This window comes from Heterodontus francisci, chromosome 25 (genome assembly GCF_036365525.1).
Source record: "Heterodontus francisci isolate sHetFra1 chromosome 25, sHetFra1.hap1, whole genome shotgun sequence".
NCBI classification, from domain to species: domain Eukaryota; kingdom Metazoa; phylum Chordata; class Chondrichthyes; order Heterodontiformes; family Heterodontidae; genus Heterodontus; species Heterodontus francisci.
In genome coordinates, this window is record NC_090395.1 from 29,646,341 (window position 1) to 29,666,215 (window position 19,875).

The 19,875-nt window shown below is 43.3% G+C and overlaps 1 protein-coding gene across 3 annotated transcripts in view; it reads left to right on the plus strand.

Moving 5' to 3' along the window:
• Positions 1-155: 155 nt before the first annotated feature.
• The window catches only part of trim33 (tripartite motif containing 33), a 248,971-nt gene continuing 229,251 nt past the window's right edge, over positions 156-19,875 (plus strand). For 2 of the 3 annotated variants that reach the window (XM_068057034.1, XM_068057036.1), the window contains exon 1: positions 156-804. In XM_068057034.1, the coding sequence (XP_067913135.1) occupies positions 234-804 (571 nt within the window). In that variant the 5' untranslated portion in view covers positions 156-233. The remainder of the gene's footprint in view (positions 805-19,875) is intronic. The other variant, XM_068057035.1, reaches the window with a different exon arrangement.

The following is a 19,875-nucleotide window of genomic DNA, read 5'->3' on the forward strand; positions in this document are numbered from 1 at the left end:
CGCAACCAATAGGAACCCACGCCGACGTCCCGTGCGTTTAGACGTCCTCGCTCCTTTTCTGCGGCGTGCCGCTTCACAGCCAATCGAGAGTCGCTTTGCATGAAGCGCTGGGAGAAGGGCGAGCACGGCCAATAGGCGCCGCTGTTTCACGTGGCGGTCGGTCTCGGTGAAGCTTGAGAGGGGTTTGAATGTGAGCGTGCGCCGAGCAAGCGAGCGAGAAAGGAGGAGAAAAGATGGCGGAAAACAAAGGTGGTGATAATATCGAGGCGAACGGCGTTAGCGAGGAGAAAAGCGGCCTGCCCGACAAGGACGAAGAGAGTAAGGAGAAACCGGAGTCGGAGGCCAGCGTGACGCCGGGAACAGTGGCAGCGGTGACAATATCATCAACAACAACATCGGCGGTGCCGCTACCAACGGCCGCGGCGGCTTCGGCGGCAGCGGCCGAAGGACCGGGACCGAGTCCAGGCCCTTCGGCGGCAGCGGCCGAAGGACCGAGTCCAGTCCTAAGTCCGGGAGCTGGCCCTGGTCCAAGCCCAGGACCGAGTCCGGGCCCAGGACCGAGTCTGGGAGTGGGGCAGGATAAAGCAGCGGCGGCGGCCCCCGTGGAGGTGAACCTGAACCTACTGGACGAGTGCGCCGTGTGCCGGGATACGCTGCAAGGGAAGGAGCCCAAGCTGCTGCCCTGCCTCCACTCTTTTTGCAAACGCTGCTTGCCGGAGCCCGAGCGGCAGCTGAGCATCCCCATCCCCGCCGGGGGCAACAACGCCGCAGGAAATAACGGGGACTCGCCAACCATTCAACAGGGTAAGTACTGCCTCATAGCCTAGGCGCGGGGGAGCCACCCGGACACTGCGGACTTTAGTTCCAACTTTGCCAGTTTAATGCCTTCCCCTATTGACGTGATTAGATCATCATTGTCAGATTGTCTGAAGCTATCACACAATGAACTCCTGATCTAACTACGTGTGTCAAATCTGTTGTCCAACGTCTAGTACTTTTCGCTTTAGCGTCTACTGGGCAAGTGTTTGCATATGAAATAAGAGTTGCAAAGGGGTGCAAAGAAATCTTGGTTTCCCATACTGTGTTGAGCGGTGCGTTTGAAATTCAAAGACTTTCCGATAAGCTCCAAAAATGAAGCCTTAACTGTTTACATCTGTCTCTTCTGAACTTTGAGCTTTTGTGTTTTTAAAAAGTGATGGCGATTCTGTTGAGTATAGATTATTTGTCTTGTTTTTATAGTGGTCGGCAGTTAACCATGTAAATAGATTCTTTTTATATGGGAAGGATCAGGAATCTGAATCGAGAGTACTTTTAGATTGCAGGTGTATTGGCAGATTTTACCAAACTTGCTATGTGGTTGTGTAACTTTTGTAGTAGTTTAAGACGTTTTTCATAGTCTTATTTCGATACCCTAAAAAGACCTTGTCCCTTACAATCTAGAAGCTATATTTTTAATTGTGTGTTGAACAGAATAGTGATTGCCACTGGTCAAATATGTTCGTAATTAATTATACTTGAATTCATGCCACACAACCAATGTTTTGAATTGGTGAAATATTAAATAGGCCAAAATAATATTTATTCATGACCAAATTGTGAGAAATTAAGTGTATGTAAACCAATGAGCATATATTTTAAATGTGGCTGAGCCAAGCCATGTGAAAGGACTAATTATCTATGTATTTAGGAACTTCACTGGAAGTACTGAGTATCTTTTGAAAATAAATCTCCAGTTTGCCAAAATCTATAATGACTTGAATCATACACACGAAAGTCTGATGTTACAAGGCCTGTCCTAATTTCACAGCAAGGTTTAGTTCTGATCCATGTATTCAAGAATACCCACCGCTATCTTCTCGGGTAGCTAGAGATGGGCAGTATCTGCGGCCTTGCCAACATCTCTCATACCCCGACAAACTTAAAAATTCAGTTCAAGTTTTTTCAAAGTTATGTTAATATTTATTTCTTGAGCATCCCTGATTTTAATTATTCCATCATTTACAGCCATGCCTTCAACCGCTGAGGCCCTAAGCTCTGGAATTCCCTCCCTAAACCCCTCGGCCGCTTTACCTCACTTTCCTCCTTTAAGACACTCCTTAAAACGTGCCTCCTTGACCAAGCTTCTGGCTATCTGTTCAAATAGCTCCTTCTGTGGCTCATCATTCTATTTTGTTTATAATGCGTCAGTGAAGCACCTTGGGGTATTTTATTATGTTGAAAGTACTATATAAATGAAAGTTGTTAGATATGCTACTAGTTGAGCCACCACATCAATGCTCATGGACAGAAACTGGTTTGGAAACCTTTGACGATATCAATTATGTAGTTGTGTAATGGGAGAAGGAGAGCAGCTGTAAGCTTTGCATGTCAGAATGCATTTTTTAATGCTGATTAAATCCCTGTGGCTTTGGTGATTGAAAAGATAAACAAATTAACTAGCTGCTTCATTTTATGACTTTATACACTCCATTCCAATTATGGTGGCGAAGTTGTTTAATATTTGCTCAGTTTTGCTTTATTTTTGGTAGCGATAGCTCACCATTTTTCCTCCACAAGAATATTAACTTGATGTAATATTTTCTCTGCAACAGTTCTGTTCAATAGATATTGGATATTTCAAGTAATAAAGTATGGTGAAGTAAATATAACAGTGGAAGTAAATTTTTGATGACAATAACTTGGGAATGCCATGGTCTCTGCTGCAAACAACTGCGTGATAACTGCTGCAAAGTGATTTTTATGAATACATCTGATTTAAAAGTAAGAAATGGTAAATGTAATGTTTTAATTATTTAGCAAAGCACAAAAAAAACTGATAGGTTTTGTGATTGTGAAAACAGGTAATTAGAGATAGGTCAGAAGAGAATTATTAATGACAGATACCACTCTGGTGAGGAATCATTCGAGTGGGATATTTCAGTCATATGGTAAGCATGGGCCTGTTGCATTTGACAGACATGGACAGACCTTTTTATAACTTAGTACTGCAATTGGTTGATCGAACAAAACAGGAAGAGAGCATAGCCAGGTGTGTAATGCTTAACTATATTCAAACTGACAATTTCCTACAACAGAAGTTGAATGCAGTTTGTTATTTAAACCTCTGTCGGGATGCGTGCCTTCATTTGCATGTGTTACTTTCAGTTTTCTCCCTTATTTTTTCCACTTGCATATGTATGTTTCTTTACATGTGTTGATTCCGTCACTGGGAAGGAGAAAAGTCACCCTCTAGTACTTTTGCCTGATTGTCACTTTGGTTCCGTTTATCGTGCTCTTGCCACTGCATTAGAGGGTCGGTTGGTACAAATCTTAGTCCTGACTGTGAGCACTTCGTCGACTCTGACGTTTTGGTGCAGTATTGATGAGGTGCTGTATTGTTAGTGATAGATGTTTTTCGGATCAGAAATTTAAACAAAATTTCTGTCAGTTAGGTGGATAAGATCCAGTGCTACTATTCAAAAAGGAACAGGGAGTTCTCCCAGTCTCCAGGCTAACATCCTTCATCAACCAACACTGCCAAATTAAAGCTGAATAACTGATCATCTTACTGTGGGGTTTTGCTGAGAGCAAAATGGCATCTGCATTTGTTGACATAACTCCATTCGCTGCACTTCATTATATGTGCACTTTCCGATAGGGTAGAGCATAGGTTTGAGAATTTCCTCTTGAACCTGAGGTTCTGAGGCCAATTGTGGTGTCCCAACAGCTAAGATCAAGGGAGTAAAAAATGTACCAGAGGCTAAATTTGTGGTGATATTCAATGTAGATAGCAAGGCAGCAGTGCTTCTCTTGCTGGTTATCTTTGAGCTTTGGACTGGGTCTTTTTTTTTCTAGCAGGGGAGGAAGGGAAGATGGAGGCAAAAATTCTGACCATTTCCAGAATGGTCCTCCAGAATCGCAATTCTACCGACATGACTTCAATATTTCAGCAAGTAATTGCTCTCTCTATGTGGTTTATATCACTGTCAATTGTGTTATTTTAAGGATATGTATCACAGGGTATCTATTTAAAATGGCAATTGACAGATATGTAAATAAATCAAATTAATGCTCTCCTGTTGCAAAGACATTATAATCTGTTTAATTTATATCATCCTGCCAGCAATTCAGTGCCACCTCGGGTCAGGTTAAATGTCGACTGTGAATGTTATCCTATTCTGACTGACATTGAAGCAGATGTTGCCAGGGCAATCAAGTCAAGGTGGAGAGAAAGGTGTTGGTGCATTGCAACTTTGTGATAGCTCCTCCTTTTCCAAAAAGTATTTAAATTGGAAAAAGCAGTAAACGTTGCTGGAATTATTTCTATTTTTAACATGAAAATGGTAAATGTGTGCAAAATGTAGTCATCGTTTACCTGTTGGACTTTGGAAGTCCTGAGTTGGAATTGGGATGCATTTGCTCCATGTACCCCGGCAGAAGAAACCTTGAACCATACACACAGTTCCCAATATATGTACAGGTGTCTTTCCTTTCATCACACTTGCAGGTTTCATGCTGATGTTTTCCCAAGGGTGACTGAATTTATTTTTGTCGGAGACAAGTGTAGAAAAGAGTAATTTTAATGTTGCAATGTGTAACTAGATTATAAACCTGTGACTGCGCTGCCACAGGAATGAGCAAGCCTGCAAGGGAGGCAGTTGCTGTAACCATCTAAATGATTCGACAGGGCACTGTTCATGGGCAACTAACAGGCATAGCTGTATAGGAATTCATCATACTGTTTAGATCTAGGTGGCTATTTATTAGCCCACTGATCACAATGGTAATTTTGGAAAGGATGTAATGATTCTTTGAACTAATGTCATATTCGAATGCCAGTGAAAATATTCCCCAAGTACTTGGTTGCTAACTGAGCAAGTAATTGTAAAGAAGAAGCAGTGCTGTATATATTGGAAGTCTGAATTGAAAATACTGGAACCAGGTTAGTCAGTAACCAAAGAGAACTGTCAAATTTACTTTCTAACTAATCTTTCAGCAGCATTTGTAGTGGTCACTTTATTTACAAAAATATGATCATAGTATGAGTTGCACTAATCGGATTTACCGTAAGGTTGCTGATGGTTTAAAAATGTAACAGATACTCATACCAGTCGTGTTTTCAGTGGAGTGTTTGTACTTTGATGCATATGACAAAGGCCTTGACTGCAACTGAGCAAATGTACTGTAAGCCTTTTAAGTTACATTTAAATGTGTATCCTGTTTTGGTTCTCAAATCCAGTACTTTTGTAACAATAATGGTCATGACATCTAAATTTGTAAATTTATTTTGCATTGAAATGCATTTAACAGTTGTTCACTACTGAGGATGGTATAGATTAGTGTCATCTACAGTTAATTGAGGCAATGCAGCTCTGTGTCTGTAAGTCAGTATGTAACTAGGATGCAGCAAGTGGGGGTGGTGCTGAATGCTATTACATTTCACAAGGCATGCAATACATGATATTTTGTGCTACAGTACAAGACATTTTGTGGAAAAAAGTATTAAAACAATGGTTCGCTGTAGTAATTTAGTTGAAATTCTTGTGATTGCAAAAGTCTTTTTGAAAGTGCTTTGGGAGGTGTGTGGTATAATTTTTAAGATAAACGCAATATGACATTTATTGGCTGTAAAATGGTTTATTAAGGCACATTACTTGTACCCTAGTTCTGATTTGGAGATCACTTGATATTTTTGCCAGCAGTAATATTAAACTTGTGTATGGCCATGGAGCTCTCCAGACTAATTAAGTGGCCTGACGGAGGTACTAATGGCACCTCAGAGCCATTCAAGCTGGGTGTTGCACTTCCTTCCAGTGATACCATGAAGATGGAATTCCTGTGTGCACTGAGTAATGGGTAGCCTTGTCGCAGAATATCCTAGTCCCTAAAATATAGCATGACCTTCAGCTTTCAATGTTTTGTGAAATGGTGAAGCTTGTATTACAAACAGAAAATATGACTGGGTGTATTGTCAGGTACATTATATATCAGATCATTGAAGTGTTTTAGCATCCAGCACAGGCATGATTGGCTTCTGTACTTGATCATTCTGTGATTCTAATTCACACCAAAGCTCCCTTGAGTTGTGTGCCATTATAATGCATTTTAGAAGGTATAACTTTGGGGATAATCAATTTCTGGATGCACCAAGAATTTCTTGAAAATGTTGCTGTAATGAGTACTTGATGTGCTAGGGGAAAGTTTTATAATGGCTGTATTTCTACTGCATCATGTCCTCTTGTGATTTCTCCCCTCCCGGGTCCCAAATCTCTACCCCAACCCCTTCAGTATTCCTACGCTCCTGCCTTCCCAGGCTGGACTCTTCCTTGGATAAAGTTACAGCTTCCTTCTGTGCCTCTCCTGACATCCTCCAAAGGACTCATCGAGGCACAGGTCGCTCCCTCCTTACGAGTAGCAAAATCAACCGTTCCTCCCCCCCCCCCCAAACTCATTTGCTGACCTTACTGTTCAGTGTGCTCGCTGGGGGCTAGTCTTGCTGATCTCCTCCCCTACTAGTCTTTTTGATGCCTTGATTCCAGGGATGAGGGGTTTGTCTTATGAAGAGAGATTGAGCACTTTAGGCCTTTACTCTCTAGAGTTTAGAATGAGAGGAGATCTAATTGAGGTATATAAGATGATTAAGGGGATTGACAAAGTAGACGTAGAGAGGATGTTTCCTCTTGTGGATAAATCTAGAAGGAAAGGTCATAGTTTTAGGATCAGGAGTAGCAGATTTAAAACAGATGAGAAATTACTTCTCTCAAAGGGTTGTGAGTCTGTGGAATTCACTACCCCAGAGTGCGGTGGATGCCAGGACATTGAGTAAATTTAAGAAGGAGATAGACAGATTTTTAATTAGTGAAGGGTTATGGAGAATGGGCAGGAAAGTGGAATTGAGGCCGAGATGAGATCAGCCATGATCATATTGAATGGCGGAGCAGGCTCCAGGGGCTGAATTGCCTATTCCTGCTCCTAGTTCTTATGACCTTATGACCAGTCTGGACTCTGCCAGCAGATCAGCTATCACTGCCCTTCGCATATTTTCCCGTCGTGTCCATTCAATTGTGAACAAGGCCCTCGCAAACATGAGTTTATTGTGGATGATTGCATCTCGGGAATGAGAGTTGTGAGGAAGATGCAGAGAGGCTTCAGGGGGATTTAGACAGGCTAAGTGAGTGGGCAAGAACATGGCAGATGGAATATAATGTCGAAAAATGAGAATTTTTCCACTTGGTAGGAAAAAAGTAGAAATGCAGAGTGTTTCTTAAGCAGAGAGAGATTGTGTTGATGTCCAAAGGGACCTGGGTGTCCTTGTTCATAACTCACTGAAAGCTAACATGCAGGTGCGGAAAGCAAATGGTATGTTGGCCATTATTGCAAAAGGATAAAGAAGGGTAAAGGAGTCTTGCTGCAATTGTATAGAGCCTTGGTAAGACTGCACCTGCTGTATTGTGTGCCATTTTGGTCGTCTTACCTAAGGAAGGATGTACTTGCCATAGAGGGAGTCCAACGAAGATTCACCAGGCTGATTCCTGGGATGGTGGGATTGTCCTATGAGGGGAGACTGAGGAGACTGGGCCTATATTCTCTAGAGTTTCGAAGAATGAGGTGATCTAATTGAAGCATAGAAAATTCTTAGAGGATGTGACAATCGATGCAGGAATGATATTCCCCCGGGCTTGGGGAGGGGGGTGATCTAGAACCAAGGGACGCAGTCTCAATATGATGTAGGCAATTTAGGACTGAGATGAAGAATTTCTTCACTCGGTGGTGAATCTGTGGAATTCTGTACCCCGGAGGGCTGTGGAAGCTCCGTCATTGAGTATATTCAAGATAGTGATTGATTTCTAGTTATTAAAGATATCAAGGGATATGGAGATGGTGCTGAGGTAGATCATCAGCCATGATGTAATTGAATGGCAGAGCAGGCTTGAGGGGCCAAATGGCCCACTCCTATTTCCTATGTTTTGACATCAAGGTCTTGACGGAGACCTGGCTGAGAGCCGATGGCACCTTTCCTTACCCAGAGCATCATGGCTGAGTGGCTTGTCACCAAATCATGCCTTAAAATCAGTCATGGAGTTATACAGCACAGAAACAGGCCCTTCGGCCCAACGTGCCTGTACCAACCGAGAAGCACCCATCCAATGTAATCCCGTTTTCCCGCACTTGGCCCGTAGCCTTGTGTGCTATGGTGTTTCAAGTGCTCGTCTAAATGCTTCTTAAATGTTGAGGGTTTCTGCCTCTACCATCACTTCAGGCATTGTGTTCCAGACGCCAACCACCCTCTGGGTGAAAACCTTTTTCCTCAAATCTCCCCTAAACCTCCTGCCCTTTAGCTAAAATCTATGGCCCCTGGTTATTGACCCCTCCGCTAAGGGAAAAGATTTCTTCCTATCTATCCTATCAATGCCCCTCATAATTTTGTATATCTCAATCAGGTCCCCTCTCAGCCTTCTCTGCTCCAAGGAAAACAACCCCAGCCTATCCAGTCTCTCTTCATAGCTGAAACGCTCCAGCCCAGGCAACATCCTGGTGAATCTCCTCTACACCCTCTCCAGTGCAATCACATCCTTCCTATAGTGTGGTGCCCAGAACTGTACACAGTACTCCAGCTGTGGCCTAACCAACATTTTATACAGCTCTAACTTAACCTCCCTGCTCTTATATTCTGTGCCTTGGCTAATAAAGGCACGTATCCCGTATACCTTACTAACCACCTTATCTACCTGTGCTACTGCCTTCAGTGATCTATGGACCAGCACCCCAAGGTCCCTCTGAACTTCTGTACTCCCTAGGGTTCTGCCGTCCATTGTATATTCCCTTAACTTGTTAGTTCTCCCAAAGTGCATCAGCTCGCACTTCTCAGGATTAAATTCCATTTGCCACTGCTTCAGCCCAACTATATCCTTAATCTATGGCTTTCCTCCTCACTCTACGTCACCACCAATTTTCATGTCGTCTGCGAACTTATTGATCATAGCACCTATAATCACGTCTAAATCATTAATGTACACCACAAACAGTCAGGGTCCCAACACCGATCCCACTGGTCACAGGCCTCCATTCGCAAAAACAATCCTCGACCATCACCCTCTGCCTCCTTCCACTAAGCCAATTTGCCAAATTACCCTGGATCCCATGGGCTCTTACCACCTTAAGCAATCTCCCATGCAGAGATTATTAAAAGCCTTACTGAAGTCCATGTAGACTACAGCAACTACTTTACCCTCATCTACACATCTAGTCACCGTCTCGAAAAATTCAATCAGATTTGTTGGACACGATCTCCCCCTGACAAAGCCATGCTGACTGTCTCTGATTAATCCCTGCCTCTCCAAGTGGCGATTTATCCTGTCCCTCAGAATTTTTTCCAATAATTTTCCTACCACTGACGTTAGACTCTCAGTCCTATAATTATCTGGTTTATCCCTGCTACCCTTCTTGAATAATGGTACCACATTCTCAGTCCTCTGGTACACCTCCTGTGGCCAGAGAGGATTTGAAAATTTGTGTCAGAGCCCCTGCTGTCTCCTTCTTTGCCTCACATAGCAGCCTGGAATAGATCTCACCTGAGCCTGGGGATTTATCCACCTTTAAGCCTGCTAATACAGCTAATACTTTCTCCTTTTCAATGCTAATTTGTTCAAGTATATCACAATCCCCCTCCCTGATCAATATACCTACATCATTCTTCTCCATAGTGAACATAGATGAAAAGTAATCATTCAAAACCTCACCTATGTCCTCCGGCTCCCCACACACATTGCCTCTTTGATCACTAGTGGGCCCCACTCTTTCCCTGGTTATCCTCTTGCCCTTAATGTAAAACACCTTGGGATTTTCCTTTATCTTGTCTCAGTGTTTTTTTTTTTGTGCCCCCCTTCGCTCTCCTAATTACTTTAAGTACTCCCCTACACTTTCTATACTCTAGGGCCTCTGCTGTTTTCTGCGCTCTGAATCTGCCATAAGCCTTTTTTTTTCATTATCTAATCCTCTATATCCCTTGACATCCAGGGTTCCCTTGACTTGTTGGTCCTACTCATCACCTTTATGGGAACATGTTGGACCTGAACTCTTAATTATTTCCTTTCTTCCCTCAACCTTTGTACTGAGCAACTTCTTATCCTCAGTGATTTCAATTGCTGTCTCAGTTCGTCATGCTTTTTCTCCTCTTGAGTTCATTGCTTTCCTGACCTTCCTTCATCTTTCCTTCCATATAAACTCCCCACAGTATAACCCCTTGACTTTGCCATTTTACATGGCCTTGCCATCATGTTAATCACAGACAAGACCATCTTTGATCACTTCCTTTATCGATGTCCAACCATATCCCCCTTTGCCCTCCCAAATACATGACCTTCAGTGCCTGCCCCGTCACACAATAGTCTGTCCCAAATCCCAACTGTTTAGCCATTAGCCCTTAATTTACCATTGCATTTCTGTAGCCATCAATCTGCTCGACTCCACCCTCACCCTGCCTTCAATGCCCTACTCCCTATTAAATGTATTACTTTTTTTCACCCTGGTCGTTAGTCCTTGAATGAATGGTCCTAATCTCTGCTCCCTTATTTCCAAAGGAAGGCAGACTTGAACAGAAACAGCAGACAACTGGTTTAGCCATTCGCCTGGCCCCAGATTTGGCTCGACCACATAAAGCACTATCGGGTTCTGCTGTCAAAACTGCTCAGTATTTCAGGATCATCTTGGGATGCAAAGATAACCCCTGGCTTCCTTTCTCCGCTGCAAAGTCTTAAAACCCCTGTTTCCTGTATCGTCCACCCTCGCCTCCAACAGGAACAACACTTAGTGACCTCTTTGTCACTAAGATTGAGGCCATCCGATCAGCCTCTGTCTCTTTCCTCCCTTCCACTAGCCCACAAGGCCAAACTTCCTCTAATATTTCCATCCCTACCCTGGTCCTAAACTTGCATCTTTCTCTACCTCATGCCCTGTCCAAGCTCATGTTGTCCATGCTGCTGCTTCCTTGATCCTATTCCCATTAAACTGCTGACTGTCCAACTTCCCTTTCCGGTACTATTTCCCCCACTCTTTCAAATCTGCTGACATCACCCCGTTCTTAAAAAGCTCCCTATTGCATCTCCAACCTCCCTTTCCTTTCTGAAATCCTTGAACATGTTGTCGCCTCCCTAGTTCATGCCCATCTTTCCCAAAACTTCACGTTTGAATCCCTCCAATGCGATTTATTCCTGCCACAGTCCAAAAACAATGACATCCTGTGTGACAAAAGTAAATTATCCCTCCTTATCCTTGATCTGTCTGTAGTATTTGACGTGATTGACCATACCATCTTTCTCCAATGCCTCTCCACTGTCGGCTAGCTGAGTGGGACTGCACTTACCTAGTTCCATTATTAGCTATCGAATTGTATCCTAAGAATCACTTGCAGTGGCTTCTCTTCCTGCTCCTGCACGGTTACCTTTGTGTCCTCCATGGTACTATCCTTGTCCCCTCCTATTTCTCATCTACATGCTACTTTACAGTGTCAGTTTCCCAGAGTTTTTATACCCAGCTGGACTTTGTAACAGAATTATGTTTTTAAAACTGAGTTTTTTAAGGTTTAAAACGGAGTCTGGAAGGTTAGGTGACTTCACATCCACTCTGCTAAAGGACAAGATATATCAAAGACCTTTTTTTGAAAAATGAGACTGCTGGTAAGAGCAAATCTGTTTTTCCCTCCCAGACTTACGGGTCATAAAACAAGAAGTCAAGTGATTCTGAAGCTGCAGATGTACCAAGCAGCTGTAAACACCTGGGAACAATGGAAAGCCCAGATGGCTCTGTGAAATAGACTTCTGGACTTAGCTTATCGCCCTGTTTCAATATACAATTGACTTTTGAGTCCAGATAAATTTAACAGATTTTCTGAAGTCAGAGAGGCTGTAAGAGAAGGGGAGAGAGAGAGGGGGATACCTCTCAGAAGCTTGAGACAGCGAACGGCTGCGAAGACTTGAAGTTGCTTTGAAAGTTGATGCTTGTGGAGAAGTAGCAGACCAGCAGGATCACCAGGAATCTCTTTGTTCACTGACGTCCAGATCAGAAGTGCTCTGAGAAGTGAGCGAAGAGGGCATTGAATTTTGAAAAGGTCTGGGCGATCCAACCGATTGCTACTGGGAGGAGTTTGGAACTTTTAACGGCAAAGGATTTCACCATCAAAAAGGACTGTGTAATGTATAAGTGTGGTGTGAGGTTTTCCAAGTATTCGAAGTCAAGAAAATTCCTTTCTTTGTAATCTGGGGTATCAGCTGCTTACAAAGTACTATCTGGTAACTGTCGCGCTGAGGTCGTAACACTCATCACCACCTCTCTTGGCCCCTCCAGTGTCTCTAATTTGTAAGACTGCAATATTCAATATGGAATAAGGGGAAATTTCCTCCAAATAAGATATGTGGGAGACTGAGACCATTGTCTTCTGTCCAGGCCACAACTCAATCCCTCTTCCAGCGGCGCTTGAGATGGCTTGGCCATGTGAGCCGCATGGAAGATGGCAGGATCCCCAAAGACACATTGTACAGCGAGCTCGCCACTGGTATCAGACCCACCGGCCGTCCATGTCTCCGTTATAAAGACGTCTGCAAACGCGACATGAAATCGTGTGACATTGATCACAAGTCGTGGGAGTCAGTTGCCAGCATTCGCCAGAGCTGGCGGGCAGCCATAAAGACAGGGCTAAATTGTGGCGAGTCGAAGAGACTTAGTAGTTGGCAGGAAAAAAGACAGAGGCGCAAGGGGAGAGCCAACTGTGCAACAGCCCCAACAAACAAATTTCTCTGCAGCACCTGTGGAAGAGCCTGTCACTCCAGAATTGGCCTTTATAGCCACTCCAGGCGCTGCTTCACAAACCACTGACCACCTCCAGGCGCGTATCCATTGTCTCTCGAGATAAGGAGGCCCAAAAGAAAAAGAAAAAGAAGAGACCATTGTCTTCTGTCCAGGCCACAACTCAATCCCTCTTCCTGGCAACTATCTGAGGCTGAACCAGACTATTTGCAACCTTGGTGTCCTATTTGACCTCTGAGCTTCCCACCACACATCTACACCATCACTACCACTGGCTATTTCCGCCTCTGTAACAGCGTCCAACTCGGCCCCCGCCCCAGCTCTGTTGCTGTTGAAACGCTCTATGCTTTTGTTATCTCTCGACTTGACTATTTCAATGCACTCCTCACTGGCCTCTCATGTCCAACTGTCTGTAAATTTCAGGTCGTCCAAAATGTATCTGCCCACTAAGTCCCGTTCACCCATCACCCCTGTGCTTGCTGACCTACATTGAGTCATTGCTTAACCAGGAGCTAATTTTATAAAAAAAAATCCTCAATTTTGTTTTCAAATCCCTCTGTGCCCTAGTCCCTCCCTATTTCTCATCTCCTCTAGCTCCATGACCCTCAAATATCTGCACTCATCTAATTCTGGCCTCTCGAGCATTCTCAAATTTAATCACTCCACCATTGGTGGTTTTGCCTTCAGCTGCCAAAACACTACGCTCTGGATTTCCTTCTCTATGCCTCTCTACCTCGCTTTTCTCCTTTTGAGACACTCCTTAAAACCTACCTCTTTGACCCAGCGTTTGGTCATTTGACCTAATATCTCCTTATGAGTCTTGGTGTCATGTTTTATAATGCTCCTGTGAAATGCTTGGGGCATTTTGACGAGATCAACAGTTGATGCAGAAGGAAAAGTGAACACTAGCCTAGTGGCAACAGCTACACATGAATATGTAAATACTGTGTTGATTTTTATGCAGCTGTATAATTCTTTAAATGTTTAAAACACCTTAGCACTTTACACTGTGTTTTAAGTGGAGAGTTTTGGGCAAAGTATAATGTCCTGGAATTAATTAAATAACCCCATAAATCATAATTACTTTGCAATTCTGCCATCAAAACTCCATTAATTTGTGTGCATAGTTTTATTTCGGAATTTTGGGAGGGGGGTTTGCCCAAAGGGGAGCCAAGACTGGAACTGATGGAATTCAGTGTTCATTCAGGTTCCTGCTGAACATGTTAGCCTATTTTTCTGAGTCCTTGCTGACTTTGTGCTTCTGGTGGGTAGCTGATTTTCATTTTAATGTACTTTCTGTTACTTGAAACAGCATTATGCAGTAGTTTATTCTCAAAATTAGTGTGTGGGTCCACCTATCGACCCAAGTTTCTCTCTCAATAAAAATAAGTTTCTTACTGCTTCTGGTTTGCAACTTGATCAGGTTTGAAAGAAAAGTTCTGTTTGTTTTGAATATTAGTGTTACCATCAGGTGAGGAGGGCTTGCAAGGCTCCCCCCTTGCCCTTCCTCTTGTTTGACCACAGCAGGTTTTATTCCTTTTTGAACAGTGGTTGTGCTTACCACTTGAGTGTTTTACCTTTTTGCTTCAATTGGTTCTTTTACGATCACAACAGACAGGTTTTCTTGAGTTTAAACAAGAAAGAGTTGAATTCATTGTACTTATCTAGATCGGGTTTAGATTTTTGTTAAAATAAAATTACACTACACTTTCACACGCACACGAGAATCATGCACACAAATAGAGTACAGAGTAATAAGATAAAAGCAAAATACTGCGGATGCTGGAAATCTGAAATAAAAACAAGAAATGCTGGAAATACTCAGCAGGTCTGACAGCATCTGTGGAGAAAGAAGCAGAGTTAACGTTTCAGGTCAGTGACCCTCTGTCAGAACGAGCAGATATTAGAAATGTTTTAAGCAGAGATAACAAAGAAGGTGTAGATAGGGCAAGGTCACAGAGAATAACCAACCAGAAGGTCATGGAGCAAAGGCAAACTATATGTTAATGGTGTGTTGAAAGACAAAGCATTAATACAGATAAGGTGTTAATGGACTGAAAACTGAACAGCCACAAGCACAAACATGAAAAAAAAGTGGGTAGGCAAACTGAACAAATTAAGATAAAATAAATGCATTATAAAAAAAAAAGAAAAAATAACTAAAAATCGTAAAATGGGGGGCCCGACATGCCCTGAAATTATTGAACTCAATGTTCAGTCTGGCAGGCTGTAGTGTGCCTAATCGGTAAATGAGATGCTGTTCCTGGAGCTTGCGTTGATGTTCACTGGAACACTGCAGCAATCCCAGGACAGAGATGTGGGCATGAGAGCAGGGGGAGTATTGAAATTGCCAGGAACCGGAAGCTCGGGGTCGTGCTTTCAGACTGAGTGGAGGTGTTCCGCAAAGCGGTCACCCAATCTGCGTTTGATCTCCCCAGTGTAGAGGAGACCACATTGTGAGCAGCAAATACAGTATACTACATTGAAAGAAGTACAAGTAAATTGCTGCTTAACCTAAAAGGAGTGTTTGGGGCCTGGGATAGTGAGGAGAGAGGAGGTAAATGGGCAGGTGTTACACCACCTGCGATTGCAGGGCAAGGTGCTGTGGGAAGGGGATGAGGTGGTGTAGGTAATGGTGGAGTGGATGAGGGTGTCTCGGAGGGAACGATCCCTTCGGAATGCTGACGGGAAGGGAGGTGGTGGAAATGGCGGAGGATGATCCTTTGGATATGGAGGCTGATGGGGTGGAAAATGAGGACAAGGGGAACCCTATCGTGGTTCTGGGAGGGTAGAGGTGCGGGAACTGGGCCAGACACGGTTGAGGGCCCTGTCAAACACAGTGGGGGGGGATCCTTGGTTGAGGCAAAAGGAATGCATATCCGAAGCGCTGTCATGGAAGGTAGCTGTCATCAGAGCAGATACGTCGGAGACGGAGAAACTGGGAGAATGGAATGGAGTCCTTACAGGAGGTAGGGTGTGAAGAAGTGTAGTCGAGGTAGCTGTGGGAGTCGGTGGGCTTATAATGGATATTAGAAGACAACCTGTCCCCAGAGATGGAGACAGAAGTCGAGGAAGGGAAGTGTCAGAGATGGACCATGTAAAGGTGAGAAGGTGGAAATTAGAAGCAAAGTTGATAAAGTTTTCCAGTTTGGGCTGGGAGCAGGAAACTGCACCAATACGGTCATCAATGTACAGGAAAAAGAGTTGGGGGAGGGGGCCTGAGTAGGACTGGAACAAGGAATGTTTGACATATCCCACAAAAAGACAGGGATAACTAGGACCCATGCAAGTACCCACAGCAACACATTTTACTTGAAGGAAGTGAGTGGAGTTGAAGGAGAAGTTGTTCAATGTGAGAACAAGTTGAGTCAGGTGGAGGTGGGTGGCAGTGGATGGGGACTGGTTGGGCCTCTGTTCAAGGAAGAAGTGGAGAGCCCTTCGACTGTCCTGGTGGGGGATGGAGGTGTAGAGAGATTGGACGTCCATAGTGAAGAGGAGGCGGTTGGGGCCAGGAAACTGGAAATTGTCAAAATGACGTAGGGCGTCAGAGTCACGGATGTAGGTGGGAAGAGACTGGACCAGGGGAGAAAAGGTAGAGTCAAGATAGGAAGAAATAAGTTCAGTGGGGCAGGAGCAGGCTGACACAATGGGTCTGCCGGGACAGTCCTGTTTATGAATTTTGGGAAGGAGGTAGAAGCGGGCGGCCTGGGTTTGCGGGACTGAGGTTGGAAGCTGTAGAGGGAAGATCTCCAGAGGAGATGAGGTCAGTGACAGAGTAATAAGAAATAGTTTGGTTTGTTTAGAGTCCAGAACAAGTAAAAATTAAAACAGTCTGTGGGGTTGAGTAATTGTGTTGTCTTCTGGCTGAAGTTGTGATCTTGAAATCTTTGGCTGGTAGAAGTGTACCTTGTGGCTAACCCACCTGGCTCAGGGTTTTCTTGGAAATAAAACTGTAGGTGGATTTATTTCCCTAGCATCAGTCTATTAGCAGTCTGTAGGCTTGGATGGTCCACAGTCGGTTTTCAAATTTGCGATGTTATCTGAAGAGAGAGCAAGAGAGACACACAGCCCCACTAGGGATCTGCCTGGTTAGCACGAGAAGCCTGTCGGCTTTAAAGTCTCAGGAATAAAAACAAGAAATGCTGTAAATACTCAGCAGGTCTGGCAGCATCTGTGGAGAGAGAAGCAGAGTTAACATTAACTCTGCTTTTCTCTCCACAGATGCTGCTAGACCTGCTGAGTATTTCCAGCATTTCTTGTTTTTATTTCAGATTTTCAGCATCTGCAGTATTTTGCTTTGATCAAAGTCTCAGGAGCTTGTCTGCCGTGTGTAACAAAACTCCCAGTTTTAGACAGCCTGGGGAGACTGTCACATGGTTCTCTTTGTCTTTAATGAGGTCCAAAGTCTAAAACTCAAACCCACCTCAGGTGGTATTGCCAGTGTTTATCCCTTGGAGGGGCATCTCCACTCATGAATGCCTCAAGTTGGCGTTGAATGTCCTAACAAGGGTGATATGGATAATCTTCTCAGCCAGAGCATTGTCCTGGATGGGATTCTTGTTAGACACGTGCCTCCAATTTGATGTCCTGAAATGTGAGGTATTTCAGATACAAATTGCGGTGGCCATCTTGGCTATCAGCTTTTATAAGTTAAATGTAGGATCCCAGCTTTCCTCTTAAGTTTTTAATGTCGGTTTCCAACCAGTGAATTAAAAAATTCTCATTTTGCATAGCATGTTTTCTTGACTGTTAGAAATTTGTGCATTGTAAGCTACTTCCATTATCAGTTGGTTCTTTCACTGTATTCATGCAACACAATTCCAGTGTCTCCCAATTTTTAGTTTACTAGTGCATTATTTCTTCCCTGGTTCCTAGAATTATACAGCTTCAGATTTGGAAGGGAGGCAGAGGACAATGGCAATGACACAAAAATCATCCTGTATTCCTGCTCTTGATTGCTATCCAGTGACCCGAGTTGAAAGTAGGCATGTTAGAACAATCCTTGTCCTTTTAATTCAATGAAGGCACAGGGACTCAAGACACTTGTCTGATCGATAATTAAGTATCAAATCAATATAAACCCAACATATGTAGTACTTATGAAAGGTGCCTATTGCATAAGTAAAAACACTCATCGGGGGTTTGAGACTGCTCATGTTGGTCTTAGCAACATTATTTAGATTTCCTATTTAGTGTACCCTGACTTTTATACAGTTCAGCATGTACAGTTAGCATGCAAGTACTGTCATGTAGACATCTCTCTGCATTTTACATGCTTGAGTTGTAAGGCTGGTTTTGGGATCAGCATTTTTTAAATTCAAGATATATCTCTCTCTCTTATTTGCTTATCCCTGAATTATTAGTCACCATTTGTCTTTCCACTCACCAACATTCTCTGTCCCACTTCGACTTGGTCTGGGGCTAGATATGAGCCTGTTACTATAATCGCTCTTGCTTACTATTCCGAACAAGTTTGACAGATTCCACTTGCTGTCAATCACGATGTGTGGCTGTTTGGGCAAGAGAACCAGGAGCTGATGGGGCTATTAATCTGTACCCAAGGGTCCGTCACCATCATCGTCATTGCGAGATAATATTTGAGGGACATATCTTCCTTGGGTAACCAGTAAAGCAGTGTTTTATCAAGCAGGAATTTGTTGGCAAATTTGTGACAGCACTATTCCTGGCTAGAATGGAGAGAACACACCGCTGTAAGTTGCTGGGATTGATTTTATGCAAATAATGTGCATTATGTAACTATCCTCAAATCACTGAGAAATCACTCTGCTTTAATCAGAAGATGTTGCTGTGGTTTTAGTCATGAGTTCTGTTTGTTTTAGTTGGTAGAGATCCTTTTTAAATGTTTGCTGATTAAAGTAGACTTTTTTTGCTGTAAAGCAGATACTGCAAGTCCTTACATAAATCCCACCCCACCTCCAACTCATTGACACAATGGTGTTAATAGTTACTCTGGAATTTGTTTTACATCTTTACAGGCTGTAATGCGTCATTTTATGGTGGAAGTTAGTTCTCATGGTTTGGGAGAGAAATGTTCTTCATTCAGTCCCAGATCAAGGATTTGGCTACTTTTCTACATTACAAAAGTGACTGCATAGGCTGCTGTTCTCCGTTTCAGCCCAAGCCCTCATGGCTTCTTCATTATGCTGTGTATTAAACTGTATTTTTGTGAAAGCAAAGAGGCTGCAAAGGGTGATTGAGCAAGTAGCAGATGGAGTGTAATGTAGGGAAGTATGAAATTACCAATTTTGGTAGGAAGACTAGCAGAATATATTTTGAAAGGTGAGACTAGTAAATGTTGATACAGAGGAATACACAAATCACAAAGTTAACATGCAGGTACAGCAAGCAATTAGGAAGGCAAATGGTATGTTGGCCTTGATTGCAAGGGGTCGAAGTCTGATTAAGGAATTCTTGCTGCAATTATAGAGGGCTTTGGTGCGACCACATCTGGAGAATTGTATACAGTTTTGGTCTCCTTATTTCAGGGATGATATACTTGCCTTAGAGGGATTGCAAAGAAGGTTCACTAGATTGACTCCTGGGATGAAAGGGTTGCTTATGAATAGAGATTGAGTAGACTAGGTCTGGAACTTAGAAGAATGTGAGGTGATCGCGTCAAAACTATAACAAGCTTGAGAGGGCTTTAAGGGGTCAATACAGAGAGACTATTCCCCTGATTGGAGAGTCTAGAACTTGGGGACACAGTCTCAGGAAAAATCTTGGGACAGAGATGAGAAATTTCTTTACTCAAAAGGTTGTGAATCTTTGGAATTTCCAACCCAAGAGGGCTGCAGAAGCTCAGTTGTTGAGTAAATTCAGAAATTGAGATTGATAAATTTTGGGGCACTAAAGGAAACGAGGGATATGGAAATAATCATAGAGTCTTAACTGCACAGAAGGGGGCCATTTGATACATCGACTCCTTGTCAGCTCTCTAGAACAATCCAGTCAGTTCCCTTCCGCCACTCTATCCCTGTCGTTCTGCAAGTTTGTTTCCCTCAAGCGTCCATCCAGTTTCCTTTTGAAATCGTTGATTGCCTCCTCTTCCACCACCCTCGTAGGCAGCGAGTTCCA